The 19,960-nt window shown below is 44.6% G+C and overlaps 2 protein-coding genes across 2 annotated transcripts in view; one reads left to right on the forward strand and one right to left on the reverse strand.

Moving 5' to 3' along the window:
• Nucleotides 1-14,372, reverse strand: part of LOC135899530 (uncharacterized) — a 388,013-nt gene extending 373,641 nt beyond the window's left edge. The window contains exon 1 of the mRNA XM_070537559.1: nucleotides 14,239-14,372. Coding sequence (XP_070393660.1) covers nucleotides 14,239-14,348 — 110 coding nt within the window. The 5' untranslated portion in view covers nucleotides 14,349-14,372. The remainder of the gene's footprint in view (nucleotides 1-14,238) is intronic.
• The window catches only part of LOC135899528 (cell adhesion molecule 4-like), a 441,441-nt gene that overhangs the window by 289,012 nt on the left and 132,469 nt on the right, over nucleotides 1-19,960 (forward strand). The gene's annotated exons all lie outside the window — the stretch shown is intronic.

Consider the following 19,960-nt stretch of genomic DNA (forward strand, 5'->3'; position numbering starts at 1 on the left):
ATAGCCCACAGCACTGGCTTAGCTACAAATGCCAGCAATATCAAACAGTCAACTGCAGGAGGAAAACCATATCAGATAAGTTTGCTAAGGTACATGCGTCTTCTTTAAGTGCAGCTTTTGTTGAAAATGGATTTATCAAGCGTTTGAAAGCGTTATACGACCATTTTGCACTATGCGTCCCGGTGTGCAGAGGAAACTCTACATTATTCAAAGTTTATATTTGGTGAAAATAAGGGGCACGGCTTGTGTTACGTGGACGTGAAGTTCAAGTTTTATGGGTTAACTGCGGTCCTTGCAATAATTTACGCGCTCAAGCGCTCCAAAGCATTATGAGTGTGTTTTACGAGTGCGCGCAGAATTCAGCCCATTGCCTTGCAGAAGTACAAATACCTCCGAAATCAAATGGAGTGAAAATCTGGTGAATGCCATGTCAAATATATATGCAAAATTAAAGGTGTGTGCATTAACTACAGGCTTTCTCAAAATTTCTTGCACAAGTTTTGGAAAGTGCAATACGGCATTTATCAGCTATACTTCCCTACGTCCCGAGATATCACTACGGTACACCAAGCCAATGTATCGTGCGAATATGGATCATGCTGAGTGCAATGTGTGGTGCCACTTTAACGTTCCTAGCCTAATTAGAAGCGCTGCAAGTGTTTGCTGAAACCTCGATTTTTGTTCCCTTTTTATGTCCCATAAGGGTTTCTTAGTAGCCTTCCCTAGTGTTCTCGTTGAACTAATCAATGTCAATTGTTCAAATTATTTAAACTAGGAGCATGTCATCAGGCGAAATTCAAAGTGTGTGGACTAATTACAGACTTTGAAATAAATTACGTACGCAAGCGGTCCGGAACGTTATAAATGTTTTACGAGCTTCGCAGAATGTATGACGCTATCCTGAAAGGACAAATGTAGCGCAAAAAAAGTGTGGGTGGCGTGGAGGGGAGGGACATTATGACCAAGATATGTGGACGAGTTACTACCTTTGTAATAATCCATAACAAGTGGTCTAAAGCACTAGGTATGGGCTAGGCTTCAAACGAGCTAGTAATATACGGGCAGCGTGGTAAAATTATGTGGTTTAATTGCGGACATCTGAAACACGTATTGCAACTGCTTGAAGAAGGGAGCTTCGCTGGAATTAAGTCACACAGCAGCATCTTACTGCAAGACCGGTATTGAAACCACTGCAGCAATACTGTAGGTCGTGTTTCGTCTATACTAAACCAAAATAATACAGGAGATATATGTGTTCTACAAAAAATAAAGGCACGTATTCACAAAAAAAGCATTTCCGCTAAAGTTGTTTGTAAGAGTAAATTCCAGCCATGTCTCATGCTGGACATATTGTTATACACTGATGGCCAGCCAAGACAAAGCCCACTTACAAAAGAAAAGCACTGTGAGTTCGGCCCCGGATTTTGCTGAATAATATTCGCCGGTGAGATATCACCTGGCAAATTGGCCTTGCTTATTCGATTCTCGTATGTCAAGAAATTGAGGAAACAAGAATACGAGGCACTGCTGAAAATGCATCCGACTGAGATGCCCTGGCTAAAAATGCCGCAACTTCTCAAGTACAACGGTGTTTTGGTTCAACATGTCACTGCGAACGCTAGCAGCACTTCAGGGCCCATAATCACAAAAAGTTATTTTTTTTTTTATTATTGATATGATATAAGGAGATGTTGGCGCACAATTTAAGGCGCCGGCTACTCCTCATCTCTTGAGTGGTTCCGTCACATATCGTACAAGGTTCAAGGTTACATATCAAATAGTCTTTTCACACAAGCACCATGACTTATCACGCAGAGTTTCCACAGGAACACTATGACGTAAGGAACATACAAAATACAATGTATATGTCTCCACACTTATGTAGATGAAAGTCTCAAAAGTACAAAAGATATTTCCGTCTAACAACACATTGTCTAGTCAGCGGGTGGTACATACATTATGTAAATGCATTATCACATACAGTCACAACAGAACAGTCAACATAACATAATTCATAAACAGATGGATATACACAGTGACAATGAAATGAAGAGAACAAGGAAAGCGCTAATAACTTCCAGCAATGCCGCTGTCTTCAAGAAAACTCTTTAGTGCTTTTAAAGCACTCTTCTGCAAGGCCGTTGTTGGCCAAGGGCCCAAAATTTTCCTTAAACTGAAAGGTCTGCGGTCTAATTTAATTAGCGCTGATTTAAGTCGGCTTCTTAGTGTGTCGTGATGTGGGCAATCTAGAAGGAGGTGATATATATCTTCGTCTACAAATCCACAATCACATACGGGGGTTTCCGCACGGCCAATTCTGTGTAAGAAATGCTTTGTGTAGGCAGTGCCTAGCCTTAATCGATGAATAAGGGTTTCCATAGTTCTATCTAATGACAATGAAAATTTGAATTCAATAAATGGATCAATATGGTATAAGTCCGAGCTCTTAGAATTCTGGTCAAACCAAGTGTTTCTAGACATTTTGAGAGACGTTGTCCTTATAATGCAGCGCAATTCATCCTTTGATATTGGGAGCGGAGATGTATCATCTATGAGATGTGCTTGTCGTGCTGCTTCATCGGCTGCTGTGTTGCCAGGAATGTCGCAATGCCCTGGTATCCACTGGAATGCTATTGCATGTTTCGCTTCGCTTGCCTTTGTGAGGTTTTTAAGTGTTTCGTATATTAAACTGTCACTGAATGTTTTCCCCTTTGTGTTGCAGAGTGATGTTAGAGCCGCCTGTGAATCACTGAAAATTACCCATTTTTGCGCATCTCTTACTGACAATATAAATTTTATCGCACCTAGGATTGCGAACAGTTCAGCCGTTGTAGACGAAGTCGCACGAGTTAACTTAAATGATTCTTGTTTGTTGAGGTGTGGTATAATGAATGATGAAGTTGAAGAGGTTGCTGTACTAGAGCCATCTGTATAGACGTGCGTGTATCCTGAATACCGCATATATATCTGGTACAGCGCTAGTTGTTGAGCAGCTCGAATGAACATGTCTCTTTTGCTGAATATCCCATCTACTGACAATTCGATTTTTGGAACTGTAAGCAGCCATGGAGGATATTCGATGTCTGAGTTCCAAAATTCATTTCTTGGCAATATGTGAAGATTTTCTTGAATTTCTATATGAACATAACTTCTATCTCGTTTCATTATGTCTAGAGCCAATGGGTGGTTTTTATGCTGGGTTTGAAGACGGAAATAATGCCGGCATGTTTCTGTAGTTCGCATAACTGGAAATGGTGATTGGCGAGCCTCAGCTATTACAAGAGAACTAGAAGTCGCTCGTGGAACTCCTAGACATAGGCGTAGTCCTCTAGCTAAAAGTCTTTGAAGTCGCTCTTCTGAAGTGTGGGAAAGTCCGTGTAAGATGGGCGCGGAATACGCAACTTTTTGTCGTATTAATGCATTGTAAACAGTCATCATGGACGATACTGATCCGCCCCATGATGTGCCTGCAAGTCTGCGAAGTACAGCCACTACGGCATTGACCTCGTTTTCGAGTTTCTTTATATGGGGTGCCCAGGATAGCTGCCTATCAAGTATTATGCCTAGAAATCGATGCTGTTTGACAATCATTAGAGGGTGTCCTTCCAGATTAAGAGTGAAATTTTTTAACTGCCTTCGAGTGAAGGGCAATACAGCTGTCTTTGCGTGTGATAGTACCATTCCTCTCTCTCTCAAAAATTTGTTGATTATATTTATGCCGTCTTGCAATGCCATTTGAAGTAGTTGAGCATTAGACCCAGATGTCCAAATACACACATCATCTGCATACAGTGAAAATTTTAATTGTGATGGCAGCCTTCTTGGTAAATCGGCCATGACGCAGTTAAAAAGGAAGGGGCTGAGTACGCTTCCCTGTGGTACTCCCTGTTTGACAACATGTTCAGCACTCTTTCCTTCACCCGTCTGAACAAAGATTTTGCGACCTGATAGAAATTCAGAAATCCATCGCAAGGACCTGCCAGACAGTCCAAGTTCCAACATGCTTAGCAGAACATGAACGTGACTAACAGTGTCAAATGCTCTCTTTATGTCTAGGAATACTGCTATAGTCATGTTCCCACGTGCACGCTCGTGCTCCACACAGGTTACTATATCTAATATTGCATCCATTGTGCATCTATGTTTTCTAAAACCTACTAAGTAGTTGGACAGCACATTCGTTTCATTACACCACCATTGAAGTCGCGCGTCAATCATTTTCTCCATTACTTTGCATAAACAACTTGTCAAACTAACAGGGCGGAAGGATTCAAGGCACAAGGGCGTCTTACCAGGTTTTAAAATTGGTATGATTCGAGCGACTTTCCAAGAGTCAGGTACAGTTTCCTCTATCCATAAGTTATTATAGATGTCTAAGAGAGCATTTGTACCTGTCGGTCCGAGGTTTCTTAGCATATTGTACGTAATGCCGTCCGGCCCAGCAGCGGACTTTTGGCGACATGATGAAATTGCACATTGAAGCTCGCCTAATGTGAAAGTATGATCTAATTGAGGATGTTGGGCCCAGTAGCAAGCAGTAATTTTGCGCTTAGCCAACACTACTGAAATATCAAACTCTGCACATTGCGATGACAAAGCAGGTCTGGAAATAAGCTCACAAAATTCATCTGCAACTATTATTTCACACGTGTCCCGTGCTACAGCGAGAGCACGAAATGGGAAGCTCTGTGTTACAGGTCCGCTTAAAGAACGAATTACTAGAAAAATTCGTGGGACAGCCGTGTGAGGAGACAGCGTGCCGCAGAAGTCGCGCCAGCGCCGTTTGCCTAGATTTTCCATTCGTCTGCGCATTACATTGTGTATTTTCTGAGCATTTCTGTATGCTTCTAAGCTTCCGCTCCGTCGGTAAGCTCTTTCGGATCGGCGTCGGATGGCTCTTAGGTGTTCATATTCTCCGTCAACTGCAGCATAATCTTTTGGAATTGGGACCTTCCTTGTGCATATGTTCATATTGTCCTGCAAAAATTCTGTAAATTTCTCCACTGTTGCATGTTGATTAATTTGATCCGTTAGGCGGTACCGAAAAGCTTGCCAGTTGGTTAGTCTGCTGTAACGCCTGATATCACAGTACATGCTAGGGTGGTTAACAAGGATGGGAAAATGATCACTTCCGCGCGTTTCCATATCTGTTGTCCATCCCACACCATTCACTAGATCATGTGAACACAGGGTAACATCTATGCAGCTTGAGTAATTATATCCACGAAGGAATGTTGGCGACCCATCGTTTAAAACAGTCAAGTTGCATTTATCTATGGCGCACTCTATAACGTTACCCCGTGCATCACAATGATCACTGCCCCAGATGATGTTGTGTGCATTGAAGTCGCCACATATAAATACATTAGAATGAGCTATCTTGAAGATATCCACTAGCGCTTCTACTGAAATGCGGTTTGAAGGTTGTAGATATAGATTAATCACTGTTATACAGAGCTTGCCAAAGGATACTTTACATGCGATGAATTCCGGGAAGTCCGAATCACTGGACTGAATTTGATAAGATGGTAGGTCCTTTCTGACGCACAGGAGCACTCTGCTCGCAGCACCTTGACGAGAAGTCTTGTATATCACATAATTTGAGAGGCGAAAGTCGTCATTGATTCCCGCCTCTTGAATACAAAGTATTGGGAAGTTGTATTGCACAAGTAGTTTACGAAAGTCAGCACACTTCGTTCGAAGACTGTTGGCATTCCACTGAAATATGGAGACATTTTTGTAGTGGTTATTCATGTAGTGCCTGCCGCAGTTTGGGCCCGTATTGTTGACACAATAGTGCTTCTAGAGGTAACAAGGCTTTCACTTCTGGTAGGTTGTTTGCTTCCGGCAGAGCAGATAGGATTGCCTTAAGAGCTGCGAAAAGCATTGGCAAAATCAGTTGTGTCACCGATGCTGTGGTATGCTCGCTGTTAGCTGGTGTTACTTCTGCAGTAGATGAGTAAGGTCGCTGAGAGGAATGTGTGCGAGTACTGGAGCTTTCTTGTGTATTACTTTCTGCCTGTTGTCGTCTGGGTTTCCGTAGCACTGATGCATAAGACTGGGAACTTGACTGTGATCCTCTTGATTGGTCTCTTGATTGCCCTGTTGGTTGTTCTCTAGAGGAGGAATAGCTTGTTGGTGCTCTTGGATGTGGTGGTTCCGGTGCCCGCTGAGGTGGGTGATCTGGCACTGGATGAACAATCTCAAGGTTTGGGGCGGGTTCATTGCGTCGCGGTTGTCTTCCATGGATGAGCTCATGTCGACGCATTCGTGCCGCTGCTTTTTTCTGTGGGCAGCCTGAGAAGGAGGCGGCATGGTTCCCCGCACAGTTTGCACATTTTGGTTGAAGAACTGACTTGCACTCCTTGTGGTCATGATCCTCTGAGCAGATTTTGCACCGACGTGTGCTACGGCAGGTTTTCGCCATGTGCCCAAATCTCTGGCAATTATAGCAGCGAAGTGCTGGTCCCAGGTATTCCTCGACAGGGTGACTGGTGAAACCCAAGTAAATTCTTCCTGGAATAGGGCGATCGTCTCGGAAAGTCAGAATTACCGTGTGAAGCGGATGTGACTGTACTGCTCCATCTTCTTGGCGGGAATACCTTATCTGTCTGCGTGCCGATATAACTCCTGCGTCTTTCAAGAAGTCTAGGAGTTGTTCGTCTGTATACTGCAGAGGCACATGCTTTACTTTGCCAACGTTTCGCGTGTATGACTCTGGGATGAAGGGCTTGACTTCCAGGCCGCCTACACTTGAAAGCATCAAAAGGCGTTTCGCCGACGCTAAGGAAGCAACGCTGACGCTGAAACTTCCATCTCTGTTCGTCCTGAAAGACTGCACTTTTTCTTTGGCAGCGGAAACTATTTCGGCAGACACTCGGTTTGGATTTACTTGCCAAAAGGTAGTACCTTCACTTGGGCGAAAGACAACCGGAATGCCTTCGGCTCGCTTTTTCTTGTACGTGACCAAAGTAAATGGTGCGTCTTCACCCATTTCTTCTTCATCACTTAACTCATAATTCGATGTTGTGTCATCGTACTTGTCTTCTAGGCGAGGCTTCTTGCTCTCGAATTCACCGTCAGCCATTATTCCTGAATTCCCTGAAGTTGATTCCGAGTTGTGGAGAACCAAACGTGCCGGCTTTATGAAGCTTTGTGACGCTTGCAAGGCCCCAGGCTTTTCATTACGGCCCGTAGCATCATTCATATGGCTTGTTACGTTTGGGCGAGCATAAGGCTCGTGACGGTGTTCTCGGCTTCCGACCACCGTAGCGGCAGGGTAATATCCAGGTTCTCAAAAAATAAATGTCGTACCTGTAAGGCGCCTGGCTCGTTGAACCTTCGCCCGACGTCTTGTTGGTCAATCGTCGTCAATGGTAGCCGTAAATGTCCAAAAACCAGAAAACTCAGAGCACCGCACAAAAACAGCGACCGAACAGATACAGTTCTTTTGCGATATTTGTCCCTAAGAAGAAACTTTAGCGAATCTCGGCTGTGGCATACTGTTAGAGAAGTCAGCTCTCCAGTGGCAAGAAGCAGTTCTGAGCGAAAATTTTTGCAAATTCAAGCACTGAATTTTGGAATGTAGAGCAGACTGCCATCTCAAGCGAAGAAAAGCGTCAATACTGTACAAGGCGCGAAAATTATGTAGATAACTAACTTTGCTGTGGTCTAAGACCTTATCAATATCGGGCGATAACGAGCGCAGCTAATTCATTTGCGGCTTTCGTTGTTCTGACGTTATGGTGGAAATGTCACAGTTTGTGGGAATAAACTGTGAGAAATAATAATTGTACTTCCACGAATACGTGTAACTGTGAACGGAGTGAGATATCCAGGGAACTGTTTCTATCTCTAAAAACATTTAAAGGGCCCTTCACCAGGTCAGGCTATTTTGAGCTGACAAGCGCAGAGCATACATTGTGCGATAACAATCATGTCTACAAAGTATTACATCGCTACACGCCACAGAAAGTTCTGAAATTTCAAAGCGAACGACGTTTTTCCTTCTCCTCGTGGCCGCCGCTCTGTAAGAGGACGACGTACTCTTGGGCCTGCGCCTGCGTACTGGTTGGTGTCCGCAGTGTGACGTCGCTCGTGGTGACACGTGACTTCGAGAATTATTCAAGACAACATCTGTTAAACTGTGCGATCTGTTGCTCGAATTGACGAACTGAAGTTTAGAGATGTAGGGCCAGACAATGAAATCTTCCTTACCTCAGTAAGGAAGCCTTCATTGCAGTGAGGCTACATTATGTCACTCTGAAAGGTTCCTTACTGAGGCGCCCTCGGTGAAGGCTTCCTTGGTGCTTCCTTGGTACTTCCTCAGCATAAGAAGCCAAACAATGAAATCTTCCTTACCTCTCTAAGGGAGCCTTCATTGGGGTGAGGCTACCTTATGTCACTCTGAAAGCTTCCTTAGTGAGGGGCCCTCGGTGAAGGCTTCCTTGGTGCTTCCTCAGCATAAGGTAGCTATAAAGCTACCTTCATGCATCCTTACGCCGCTCCTGGCCCTGAACGAGCGCTTCACCTCACTGCTTAACCACGTGGCATTCGCTTGCGCATGCGCACTGTCGCCCACCTGCGGAGAAGCGCGAGCACGGTACGTCTTCCCAGGCATGTTCGTTTCAGTCACGCGTGCGGCATGCAAGCATTGCTAGGCGTTGCTAGGCGTTGCAAGACGCCGGCGTGCCAGCGTTGCTGGAGCACATGAAGTTTTGCACTGTAATGCGCAACTTTTTTTTAAGTTTAGTAAACGAAACTAGAAGAAAGCGTCCACGCTTCTCTATATTGGCTATTCAATTTAAAGATTGTGCGACGATACAACATTTTTTAATAGAATAATGGTGTTCGCGGAAAGATTTGAAGAGATAATCTCGAACCCAGGCAGGCGGCAACCGCTCCTTAGGTGAGGACGGGTGAAGGGAGCTTTCAGAGTACGCTTGCTTCCTCCATCGGTCCTTCGCTGTAAGGAGGCCTCACGTAAGGTTAGGAAGCGCTCGAAGGAAAGGAACTAGGGGTGTGCGAATATTCGGAATTTCGAATACGAATCGAATATTTTCCATATTCGAAGCGTATTCGATTCGAGAAATGCATGTTCGGAAATTCACGAATATCCGAGGACGGCCGAATAACGGTGGAAACGGCGAATATTCGGATAGACTGCGAATAATTGAGCAATTAACCAATTGTATGCTTGCTCCGCATTCTCCTAAGAACATGTTTATTAACTGAGAACTTCGCATGATCCGCTCATTATCTGTATGCTATGTTTCAGTCTATCTGTTTCAGGCATTTGAGACATGATCAGTTTCGGTTTCTTTTTCACCAAGCTTTATAATTCCAATTATTTTGGAATGCCCCATTGCCCTGAAGGTTGCAAAGGCAACTCAGGGTTGCCTTTGCAACCCTGAGTTGCCATTATCTGTATGCTCTGTTTCAGTCTATCTGCTTCAGGCATTTGAGACATGATCAGTTTCGGTTTCTTTTTCACCAAGCTTTATAATTCCAATTATTTTTGGAATGCCCCATTGCCTTGAAGGTTGCAAAGGCAACTCAGGGTTTGCTAACATTGATTCAGAATGTATCAAGGCTCTTTGTGCGGAGTGGAAATTTGATGAAGTGGCCAGCCTAGGCGTGTTTCTTGATCCGCGCTTTATGGCCACAGTTCATCAGGCATCTGGTCAGATGATCTTGCTGAAAAACCTTGTGACAGGGGAGCTCCAGGAAGCCGTCGTGGAACACCGTGAGGACACCGCCGTGCCAGCGTCGACTTCGTGTCCACTGGTGGCATCGAGTGTATGGAATGCTTTTGACGATCTAGTGATGAACAAAGAGAAGACACATTTGGCATCTGCCCCTGAGAGGGAAGTTACAGACTACGCGCAAAAGCCTCTTCTGGAAAGGGGCATGAATCCTTGTGAGTGGTGGCAGTCCATTGGCCGCTTCAGGTACCCGCTTTTAAGTGCACTCGCCCGGAAGTACTTGGCGATCCCAGCCACTTCAGTTCCTAGTGAAAGAGTCTTTTCTACCGGTAGAAATGTGACAGTGCATAGAGAGCGTTTACTTTCTGGCCATATTGAGCAGTTAAATTTCCTTCACGACAATCTGTAACAAGCGTTTTACCTGACTGAGGGCATTACCTGAGTCCATTATCTATAATTGAGTACCTCTTTATTTTAAAGCAACCTTGTAAAATGTAATGTTATTTTTAAAAGTGTAATAAAGCTATTGTTACCTCTCTTGCAATTTTTTAATACTACACATGTATTCGATATTCGATTCGATATTCGAAGAGAGTTCTTCGCCTTATTCCTATTCGATTCGTAATCGAAAATTTCAATATTCGCACACCCCTAAAAGGAAGGTTTTATTGTTTGGGCCAAGCTACCTTCATGCGTCCTTACGCCGCTCCTGGCCCTGAACGAGCACTTCGCCTCACTGCTTAACCACGTGACGTTTTCTTGCGCGTGCGCGCTGCCGCCCACTTTCGGAGAAGCGCGAGCACGGTACGTTTTGCCAGGCACGTTCGTTTCAGTCACGCGTGCGGCATGGAAGCGTTGCTAGGCGTTGCACGACGCCGGCGTGCCAGCGTTGCTGGAGCACATCAAGTTTCGCACTGTAATGCACTGCTTCTTTAGATTTAGTAAACAAAACTAAAAAATAGCGTCCACGCTTCTCTATATTAGCTCATGAACTTAGAGATTGTGCGACGATACAACCTTTTTTTATTGAATAGGGGTGTTCTGGTGTTCGCCTAAAGCTTTTAAGAGATAATCTCGAACCCAGGCATGGCGGCAACCGCTCCTTACGTGAGGACGGGTGAAGGGAGCTTTCAGAGTATGCTTGCTTCCTCCATCGGTCCTTCGCTGTAAGGAGGCCTCACGTAAGGTTAGGAAGCGCTCGAAGGAAAGGAACGTTTCATTGTTTGGGCCGTAATAAAACTCGCAAGCGGAATGTCTGCGTGTTCTTCACTTTACTTCTCACCGAAGCAAGAGAGATGTACTTCCGCTTCGTCTGCTTGTTCCCACGGTCGTGCGCTCACGTGCGCAGGTACCGAAACTGTGCCATTTTCTACCGTGTTCCAGCGCCAAGATCGTGCTCTGCGATCCGTTTGTTCTGCCTCAGTATTCATGTTTCACTGAATCATACCGCTGGTCATTTTTCCTTTCGCGCAGCGCGCAATATCGTTCGCGCACATCTCGCGCGTGGCGCCCTCAAATAAAGTACGTAGCGCAAAAAAAAGATGATGAGAAAAAAAAAATGAAGGCGGGGCCTGTGACGTTGGCGTCACGCGATCCTCGAGGTGATATGGGAGAATGCAGGGAAGGACTTTCGCTTGTGGAAGCTAGAGAGGGCGAGCGGAGAGAGCGTCTTGCTTGGCAGTCAAGCCCGCCTGCTGAAATCATGGATTTTCGGCATTGAAATATTTCTATTTCGGCTATTTATGAACTGATATGAAATATTTTTTTGCGGCAGAATGATCCTTAGACGACACGTAACAACTCCCAGCGTATAACCAAAATTTGCTTTGGGGCCTGGTGAGGGGCCCTTTAAGTAGTCGATTTTATGGGGGAAAAGCACGTCCGGCTCGGAAAAGAAACTCTCAAATTTGAAATAACTTCTTAAGGTACAGTGTGTAAATTTGTACAGTGCCAGATGACTCCTTTCGATTTTCGTTCTTGCGGCGCTTAGTCATTGGCCTTTATGACTAAGCCTATGCCTCTATTATCACTGACATCAACCACTTGACGCAAGAAATAGCAAGAGAAGACTCAGAAATGAAGTAAATCATCCGGAGACACGGCCCTGAGCAGATTAATTCCGCACAAACACTCCAAGTTTAATTAGGTTACCTTCCCTATTACAAAAATTATTTTTTAAGGAACACCTCGCCTTGAAAACTTAGCTATGGCGTGTCCCTGGCAAATCAGTGTGTTTGTAAGGGACATGGTATTCTGTAAACATATTTTCATAACCCAACTCAAGCCACACATAGCTCAAAAGCGCATTGATTAATGCGCGAAGTAGTCATCAAAGATATAAATACAAATACATGCATCAATATAAGTATATTCAGCCAAAATGAGTTCCTTCTGATACTTCAATTTGAATAGTTTTTGTTGTGGCATATTTTTCTAATTGTACCAATTGCTTAGAACCTACTTGAACTAAATATCGCATGTGTCCCAGCTCTTTTCAAATGAACGTCGCTTTCTCTACTAATGTTTGTGTAGGAACCAATAAATGTAATTATTATTTTACGGAATTTCAACAGGCATAGGCTGATCGAACTATAATGATTTAATGTGCCGAAAAGGCTGAATATGACCCCCCCCCCCCCCCCGGTGGGTGACATACAGAACGTAGATGACACTTTCAAGCGACTGAACTATATTCGCAGGTGTTTAAGACTTGCAGAAATGCAGGACTGGAAAGTAGTTGTTGTACAAAAATATGGAAACGCACTAAATAAATGGAGAGAGTGAGCGAGAGAGAGAGAGAGAGAGAAACGAGGCAGAAGAGAAGGCTGCGTGCCTAATCAAGGCCGTGCAATGTGGCTACTCTCCACACAAGGAAATAGAACGTAAAATTTTAGATAGCAAGAGCAATACATAAAATAATACTAAGGAGGATCACTCATTTGTGATTGTGCTCAAAATCGCAGAAGAGTTATCCTCCTCATTATTATTTTTGCCTGATATAATGTTCGCCGACATTCATCACCGTTGGTACGCTCCAGTCACGTTCGTGAGGCGCCCCGGGGCTTTTGAGGCCCTGTGCATGCAAGAGTTCCCAGGCGAATATGCCAGGATCCTGTCTTCCTACAGCGATCGGTCATCCGAGTGGCTGAGACCCTCTCGAAGAGTACATTGCTGCTGTGCGCCGAATGATGGGTAGCAACCTGAAATGTGCTGTGTCGTCTCGTCCCACGCGTCCCACTGTTCGTCGTTCCAATGAGAGAGAAATAACCATACGTAAATGTGGCGCCCAGCAACGTGCCACACAATAAAGTTGTCTCGCGACGGGATAGTTCTAGTGGTTGGCGAAGTTGCAAGTGACGGTCGAGTGAATGTAAGCGGCTGTTGGTGAAACCCGGTGAATTCCATGTCGCACAGTGATGTGGCGAACAAGTGACTGAAGTGGCTGGGCAGCATCCGTTCTCCTAAGTGCTATAGGTACTTTCAGGTCTTTTTCGTGAGCCGAGCGCTCAGTTCCATCTCCGCTGTCATTGCCGACAATTCCGCACTGACTCGGAAGCCATTGAAATAAAATGTTGTGTCTGGTCTCGAGTATACAATCCACAACGTCATGAATCACGCAAGTAGCTAGTGTAGAAGATAAGGTTCACTCACCACCAAAATAAGTCGAGCATCCTGAAAACATTGCACACCTCAGCATTTCGAGTAATTTGTATCCTCTAACATTTGTTGCAGAGGGCACGACATTCACAAGGTATCTCAACCACATCAGGCAGCATTTTCTAGGAACGCAAAAAAGATCAATCTTAAACCAAATAAGGTAAATAACTAAATCTTAATACAAATACTAGTTCCCATTGTTGCTTTTCCGTGCATCTGGTGGAGCACCACATTAATTCAGCATTCAGGCCTCCTTGTTAGTTTTGACTAAATAAATGAAGGGAATGTGGTGAAAACACTCTAAAAGCAAAACGACTCAGATGTCGAAATGACAATGAGAAGCAGTTGTCACCACGCTACTTCTTGTTTATCTTACGCACTAAAAAAATGATTGGCAACGAAACAACTTTCTCAAAAGAACTCTATCTTCTACTTTATGGTTTATCTCACTTAGTTCATACGTGAGTTTATACGCGATGTTAAATAGAATACGAGAAACGAACCAGCGTAAGAGGGAGCATGTAGAAAAGACGAAAGCGCTGGCTGTCATTGCTTTTCAAGAAAAAAGAAAGTCTTGCAACCCTGGAATCAGTTCATGCTACTCGCCGAAACTCCTTCGTTCCCCATGTATCCCTCTTCTACGAATTGATTCACCGGTCGCTTTCACCGAGACAAGAGCTAAAGATCGCCAAAGTAAATGGCACCCGCCCAGACCTACTACCTTTTATTCATGCAATGCGTTACCGGGCTTCGAAGCGTTCACGTTTCCTCCAGCGCGGAGTTACAACCTTTTCCTCTCTGGCCTACGGATCCCTCGGCAAACAGCGTTCCCTCGGAACGAAAACGGCTCAAAGATCTCCCAACAGTCGCAACTCACTTGTCGATGTGGTCGACTGCCTCGGCGAACCAGGCGCTAGTCGTGGCGCATCCGACAGCGAGCAGCAGAGAGCACATCCTTCGGCCGAGAGCCACGGACGCCGAGATCATATCAGCCGCCGCACCGGAGCACTTGCCGTGTGCGCGCGCGACCGAGTCGAGGGGGGCACTACTTTCCCGTTGGGGCGCCGCGCGCGGGCGCCTCGTACAACCCGTGGCTCCGACTACGCGCCCCAAACACCGGCTGTCCCCGCTCTTCCCCCATCCACGCGGAGAGAGCACGGGTGCCGTGTGGGAGGGTAACGGAGGAAACGCGCGCGAAAAAGGGGAAGTGGGGGGAGAAGGGTGAAAAGCGACCGACTGTGGGCGACTCAAGCGCCGCTCTGATGCGCCGGCTATTCACTAAGCAGCAGCCTCTTTTAGGTAGTAGCGCAAATGCAGCCTCTTCCCTCTGGCTCTTCTTGCGTCTTCAAGGTATTCGTTGAATTTTCTGTTGAAAGCTTTTTTTTTACTAGAATCCTTCGGTATTGTCGTAATTTAAATATTAACGAAGGAAAAATCGCGGGAACCCACCAAGTTGAAATCAGTCTCGGCAAATGGCAAACGCTACACGTGCCCGTTCGTGCTGATTCCGTCTTAATTGGGATCTCCAAAACTCCAGTAAAACGAAGGCACAAACGCTTTCTTTTTAGCTGGAAATCAAATTGGGCGAATAGGTGCACAAAACGTTTAAACTTTTAAGGGCTTGCTTTTCATCGCAGTCTTGTCTTCTCTTTCATATACCTGAAAAGAAATGCTAAAGTGAGACACACGTTCCCGGAATAGTTCCGTCGGGTTAATATTGTGCGCATGAGGGCCGCTGCGATGTTCGTAGAAAAATTTGCACTAAATGTATGGCCTGGCGCAGTATAAACGGCTTTTACTACGTGGGGAGATATGTAAAAGAAAACTGAAAATAAGAAATAAAACATAATAAAGGCAAGGTTTATTCCAGTTAGGCGGATCTTATAACGTCTAATTTTCTCTCGTTCATTATGTGTACCTCTTTTGTGCCGTTTTTATTATTATAACATCAAAACTGCCAGCACAGCTTTACCCCTTCACGGGATGAGCATCGCAATCTGCAGATCAATAAACGAGAAAACTGGGGTGAGCTTCTACGCGGAGCAAAACTGAAGTGGACAGCTGCCACTACAATTACGGTCTAGGAGAAGGCGTAATTGTTATATATTACCCAAAATGTTACTTTCGGACACCGCCTAAACACCTATAACCACGACAATCCACTGTGGTGTAAGCACGGCCGTCTATTATGTATAGGTGTTACGTTAACAACTACTTTTAGTCCAATGGTCTTTGTTTCGTGAAAGACTTGCAAAAGGATCAAAGCACTGTTTTAGTGAGCTTATATGGTTTATTTTTGTAGTTATTGCACTCTCGAAGCCATAAATTCTAATTATTGGCGTGCATAGTACTTAGGCAGGTTTTCTTGCGGCCACAATCTTAGTTAATATAACAAAAGTATCATAACAAAGTTGAATTGCTAAACTGGGGCGCTGCAATCCTCTGTGTTGATATATAAAAAATTACGTGCGCCACCTGAAGAACAACACCTTTTTCGTACACAGAAAGGAAAAGTGAAACTAGAGGAGCAGTTTTCTCCTACAATGCTGCAGGAAATCATGCTTTCGTCGCTCTTTAGTGAGCCATAGTTGGTTTTATTGCGCCTCATTTTACGAAATCATTTTCTCTGGTCCATGTTCTTGCCACCATGCTGTTATTAGCTTACTTGAATAAGTGGTCGACGTCTTCCATTAGCGTCAGTGACCGTGGGCGTCCATTACAGAAATCCCAAATGCTGCATAGAAGCTTACAAAGACATAAATGTAGCAGCGCCCTGATTGAATTCCAACTTTGGCTGCCAAATGTGGAAGCCCAGATGTTTAACCCATTAGCGTTCTGCAGATGATACAGGAGGAATAATAAGTCAAGGACCCTTAGGTATCCCGAAGTGCATGAATGCGAAAGCATTGCAACGTCTTCCCGATAACGACACGTTTTACGAAGTGTAATGGTATTGCTTTTATGTTACCGTGTATCATTTCTCGCATCACGCGCCTCAGCCTCATTCGCGTACTTGGGTGGGCGTCGAAAGGAACCGGAAGCAGCTACTGAGTTAGAAGTCGAAGTAGAACTTTTGACCATCGGAGCACACGACAGAACTCACTAAAATCACCGCACCGACTGGCAGTGGGCCAGTGCTGTCAGCGCCTTTGTAGAGGAAGGGACAGTATCGGAACGCTGGCATGATGAGCGGCATCGGAGCCAGCTGTGGAAGAAGACGACGAAGAACGCGCCAGCAGTGGAATGAGCCCGTCTCTGTGACCACGTGTATTTTCATGCGATCTGCGATCTCCCCCCACGTTGCCAGATTTTCCACTTCATGAACCATATAATGCTTTCGCATTAAAATACTGCGCCTGAAGAGTAAAGTCACGTCGCCAGCTGCTATAATTGGCTGACGAAATGCTCTGCAACTTAGCTACAAAGCAGCGCCGAGGTGGGAGAATTTAACGAAACCACAGTTTAAGTGCGAAGTGAAAGAAGAGGAAGAAAGAGCCATGTCTCTCCAGATCACCATTGGGCAGAGCCACCTAGGCAATGAATGCAGTGTCTTTCACGTTGACATGATATTGCACCGCGCGCATCTGCGAATGTTTATTCCAACCGATATAGCGTGAAACTGTGCTAACTTATCGCACATAATATTTCACTTCTTGGGATGCTGCACCAGAAAACAATAATGTACGTGGAGACGTATACGATTCGCTGGTGCCAGGCGTTTCAGCTCTCGTATGAAGTAGCACCAACCTGAAAGAATAAAAAGAAAGTCAGCATTAAGAAGCAGAAGGCAAGAGGCCAAAGAGAAGGCTGAAGAAGCTGCGTATCTCCACTCTTCCACCAGCAGGCGGGCGCCGCCTCCTATAGTCGACATTGAAGAAAGTTTTCTTTATCTAGGAACGCAGATGGCTTGCTTAGTCGAACCGATACCGGACGAAGGAATGCAGCCCTTTTTGGGGTGTAATATTGCGCTAGCTATCGCTTCACTGATTCGCACTATGCGCGAAACTGCATTTATTGGATATATACGCGGTCTAAGAATTGAGAATGCTCATTGTATGCATAAGCATCGAAAGATTGATTCATCCTATAGATGGTAAAGACTGCGTATGAAAAAGCAGGAAACACTGTCTATCTGTAAATTCTTTACATACGATGACGTATTAGTACTACACGCAAAGCGTTGATTGATAAATCTGTTTGATGTTCTTGTCTACTAACGACAAGTATATACAGTAAATATTCTTGAAAGTACGCAATTGCAGTCTTACGTTGCGAACTAGATTCAGTGTTATTGATTTGTTTGTTACGTGTTCATTGTGACCTTTTGAAGGGAACCTCAGCGAAATTCGTATCGCTTCCTGTAGCTTTTTGTTAACAGTGCTGCTCGTCACCAGTTACCATGTACCTATGTGGGTTTGTTAATTTGTACTCCTACTGTGACAAAAAAATGTGACATGAATGTTGTTTCTTCTTAAATTACTGCTTATTAAATGCATCAACGGGCCAACTGAAGCAAAAACTAGTCATGCGCTAGTTGCGTTAGCCTTGTCACAAGAAACTCTTGTGACGAGCTGATTGTTACGAGCAACATAATTCTAAAGAACCAAGCTGTACCACGCCTCACGCGACTGATTTCCAGGCGAGAAGTGTTAGCTTTCCGTAATTGCGCTCGCACTGGTTTTCGGCGCAAGCTCTCTGACCGAGTGCTGACGGAAACTTAGATTAGGAAATGTAGCGTTGGCGCAGCGTGCAATTTGGAAAAGTACCGGCAAACCCATCGTGATGATTGGTTGCTCTTATTGAGTTTTTGTTGTTATCACATTTCTTTTTTTCTTTTTCATCTCCGGAATGAAAAATAAGGATAAACATTTGTCATAGTCTTTCCTACCACGCGCGAACAGGTAATACAAGTGGACCGCAAAAACCATTTCTTGCGGTACAATACCATAGACCAGAAAAACCAGAATATAGCTGGCGATATTTTTTTTAAAGAAGCGAGATAAAGTCAACGCTTTTGTTATATAATGATATGAGCAGAACATGAGTCGATCACTAGCAATGTACTGCGTGCATGTTGGCGAACTCATAGCGGAAGCCATATCCAAATGTGATTGCTAGTATTTTTTGTTTTGCGCCTGAGTTTTCTTGTGGGCGCTCTTCCGATCAACCTCGTGGGTTTGTTTAGTTATTTTTATCTTTTTTGTGTAGTGAGCGAGGAGTAGAGAAACGCGGAGAGTCTTCAGATGCGTTGAGGATAAAATTTCGCCGTAGCAAACGGCAACAAAGCGTAAGCCTGGCGTTCCTGAAAAAAAAGCGGGCGATATTGGGGAACAGAAAAAGGAAAGCTACCGGCATGGAACCCACATAAAACGTCTCTTCGAGGGTGTCATGCGATGCGTTCACAGCTTGAGGAGGCACTTGTGGACTTCGTGCTTGACTTCGTGTTCTTGTGGACTTCGTGTTCATGGCGGCTTACTACCGGTGACATTGATGTCATACTTGATGAAAAGACGCTACGAAGACGCGGACGAAAGAACAACATGTACAACATGTACATGTTGTTCTTTCGTCCGCATCTTCGTAGCGCTCTTTTCGTGAAGTATGCATAACCAACTCGCCCACATCAAGCTTCTGCTACATTGATGTCAATTCGCTGCCAAGGCGACACTGCTGTAAGCATCTACGCATTTCTGCAATTTTTTTCGCTTAATGCCTGTTTCTTTCTTTCTTTCTTTCTTTCTTTCTTTCTTTCTTTCTTTCTTTCTTTCTTTCTTTCTTTCTTTCTTTCTTTCTTTCTTTCTTTCTTTCTTTCTTTCTTTCTTTCTTTCTTTCTTTCTTTCTTTCTTTCTTTCTTTCTTTTTCTTTTACTCGAAGGTAAGAGGTCAATCTATGTTAATACTCCATCTATACAGCAGTTTATACGGTAATTCCAGAGAGAGGCGGCATACTGCGAACGAAAATAGCGAGTACCCTCCCCTGTAGTATTACGTTTAGAATTTCACGATGCATATGATTTCTAAGGAACGTCTCCGCGCGTAAAAATTCACGTTACGGAGGGAGACACTATAGTAACGTTGACGCCATAACGATGGCGACTATGAGAAAAAAAAAAAGTTTGGCGAAGTGCAATAAAATCATAGTGACACAGGGGTTTACGTTATAGCGCCCCTATACCAGAAAGGCTGCTCAGAGTAAGAAAGCAAGAAGGGAAAAAAAAGCAGCAGATCCTAGCGAGTCGGAAGCTGTGTACAGCGAGTGTATCTGTATAGAGAGTCGAAACACGAGGTTGGATTTTTCTTGTTCATTTTTCGCTGTTCAGGTCGTTGCGCCAATGTTCTGGTACGCTCTGCCTCATGTTTTGTTTCGAGTTCCGCTTCACGCTGATCAGCGTCCTGCGCTAACCGTCTGGTACGGCGGACTGCGCGTTTTGCTAAGAGTCTTTCTTTCGCTCGCACGGCAACAGCAGCACTGCAGCCGTGATGATGATGATGATGATGATGATGATGACGAAGATGACGACGACGACGACGATGATGATGATGATGATATCATGATGATGATTTATTTGTATTCCGTTTGAAACGGAGTGGTGATGAATA

Source organism: Dermacentor albipictus, chromosome 4 (genome assembly GCF_038994185.2).
Source record: "Dermacentor albipictus isolate Rhodes 1998 colony chromosome 4, USDA_Dalb.pri_finalv2, whole genome shotgun sequence".
Classification (NCBI taxonomy): Eukaryota; Metazoa; Arthropoda; class Arachnida; order Ixodida; family Ixodidae; genus Dermacentor; species Dermacentor albipictus.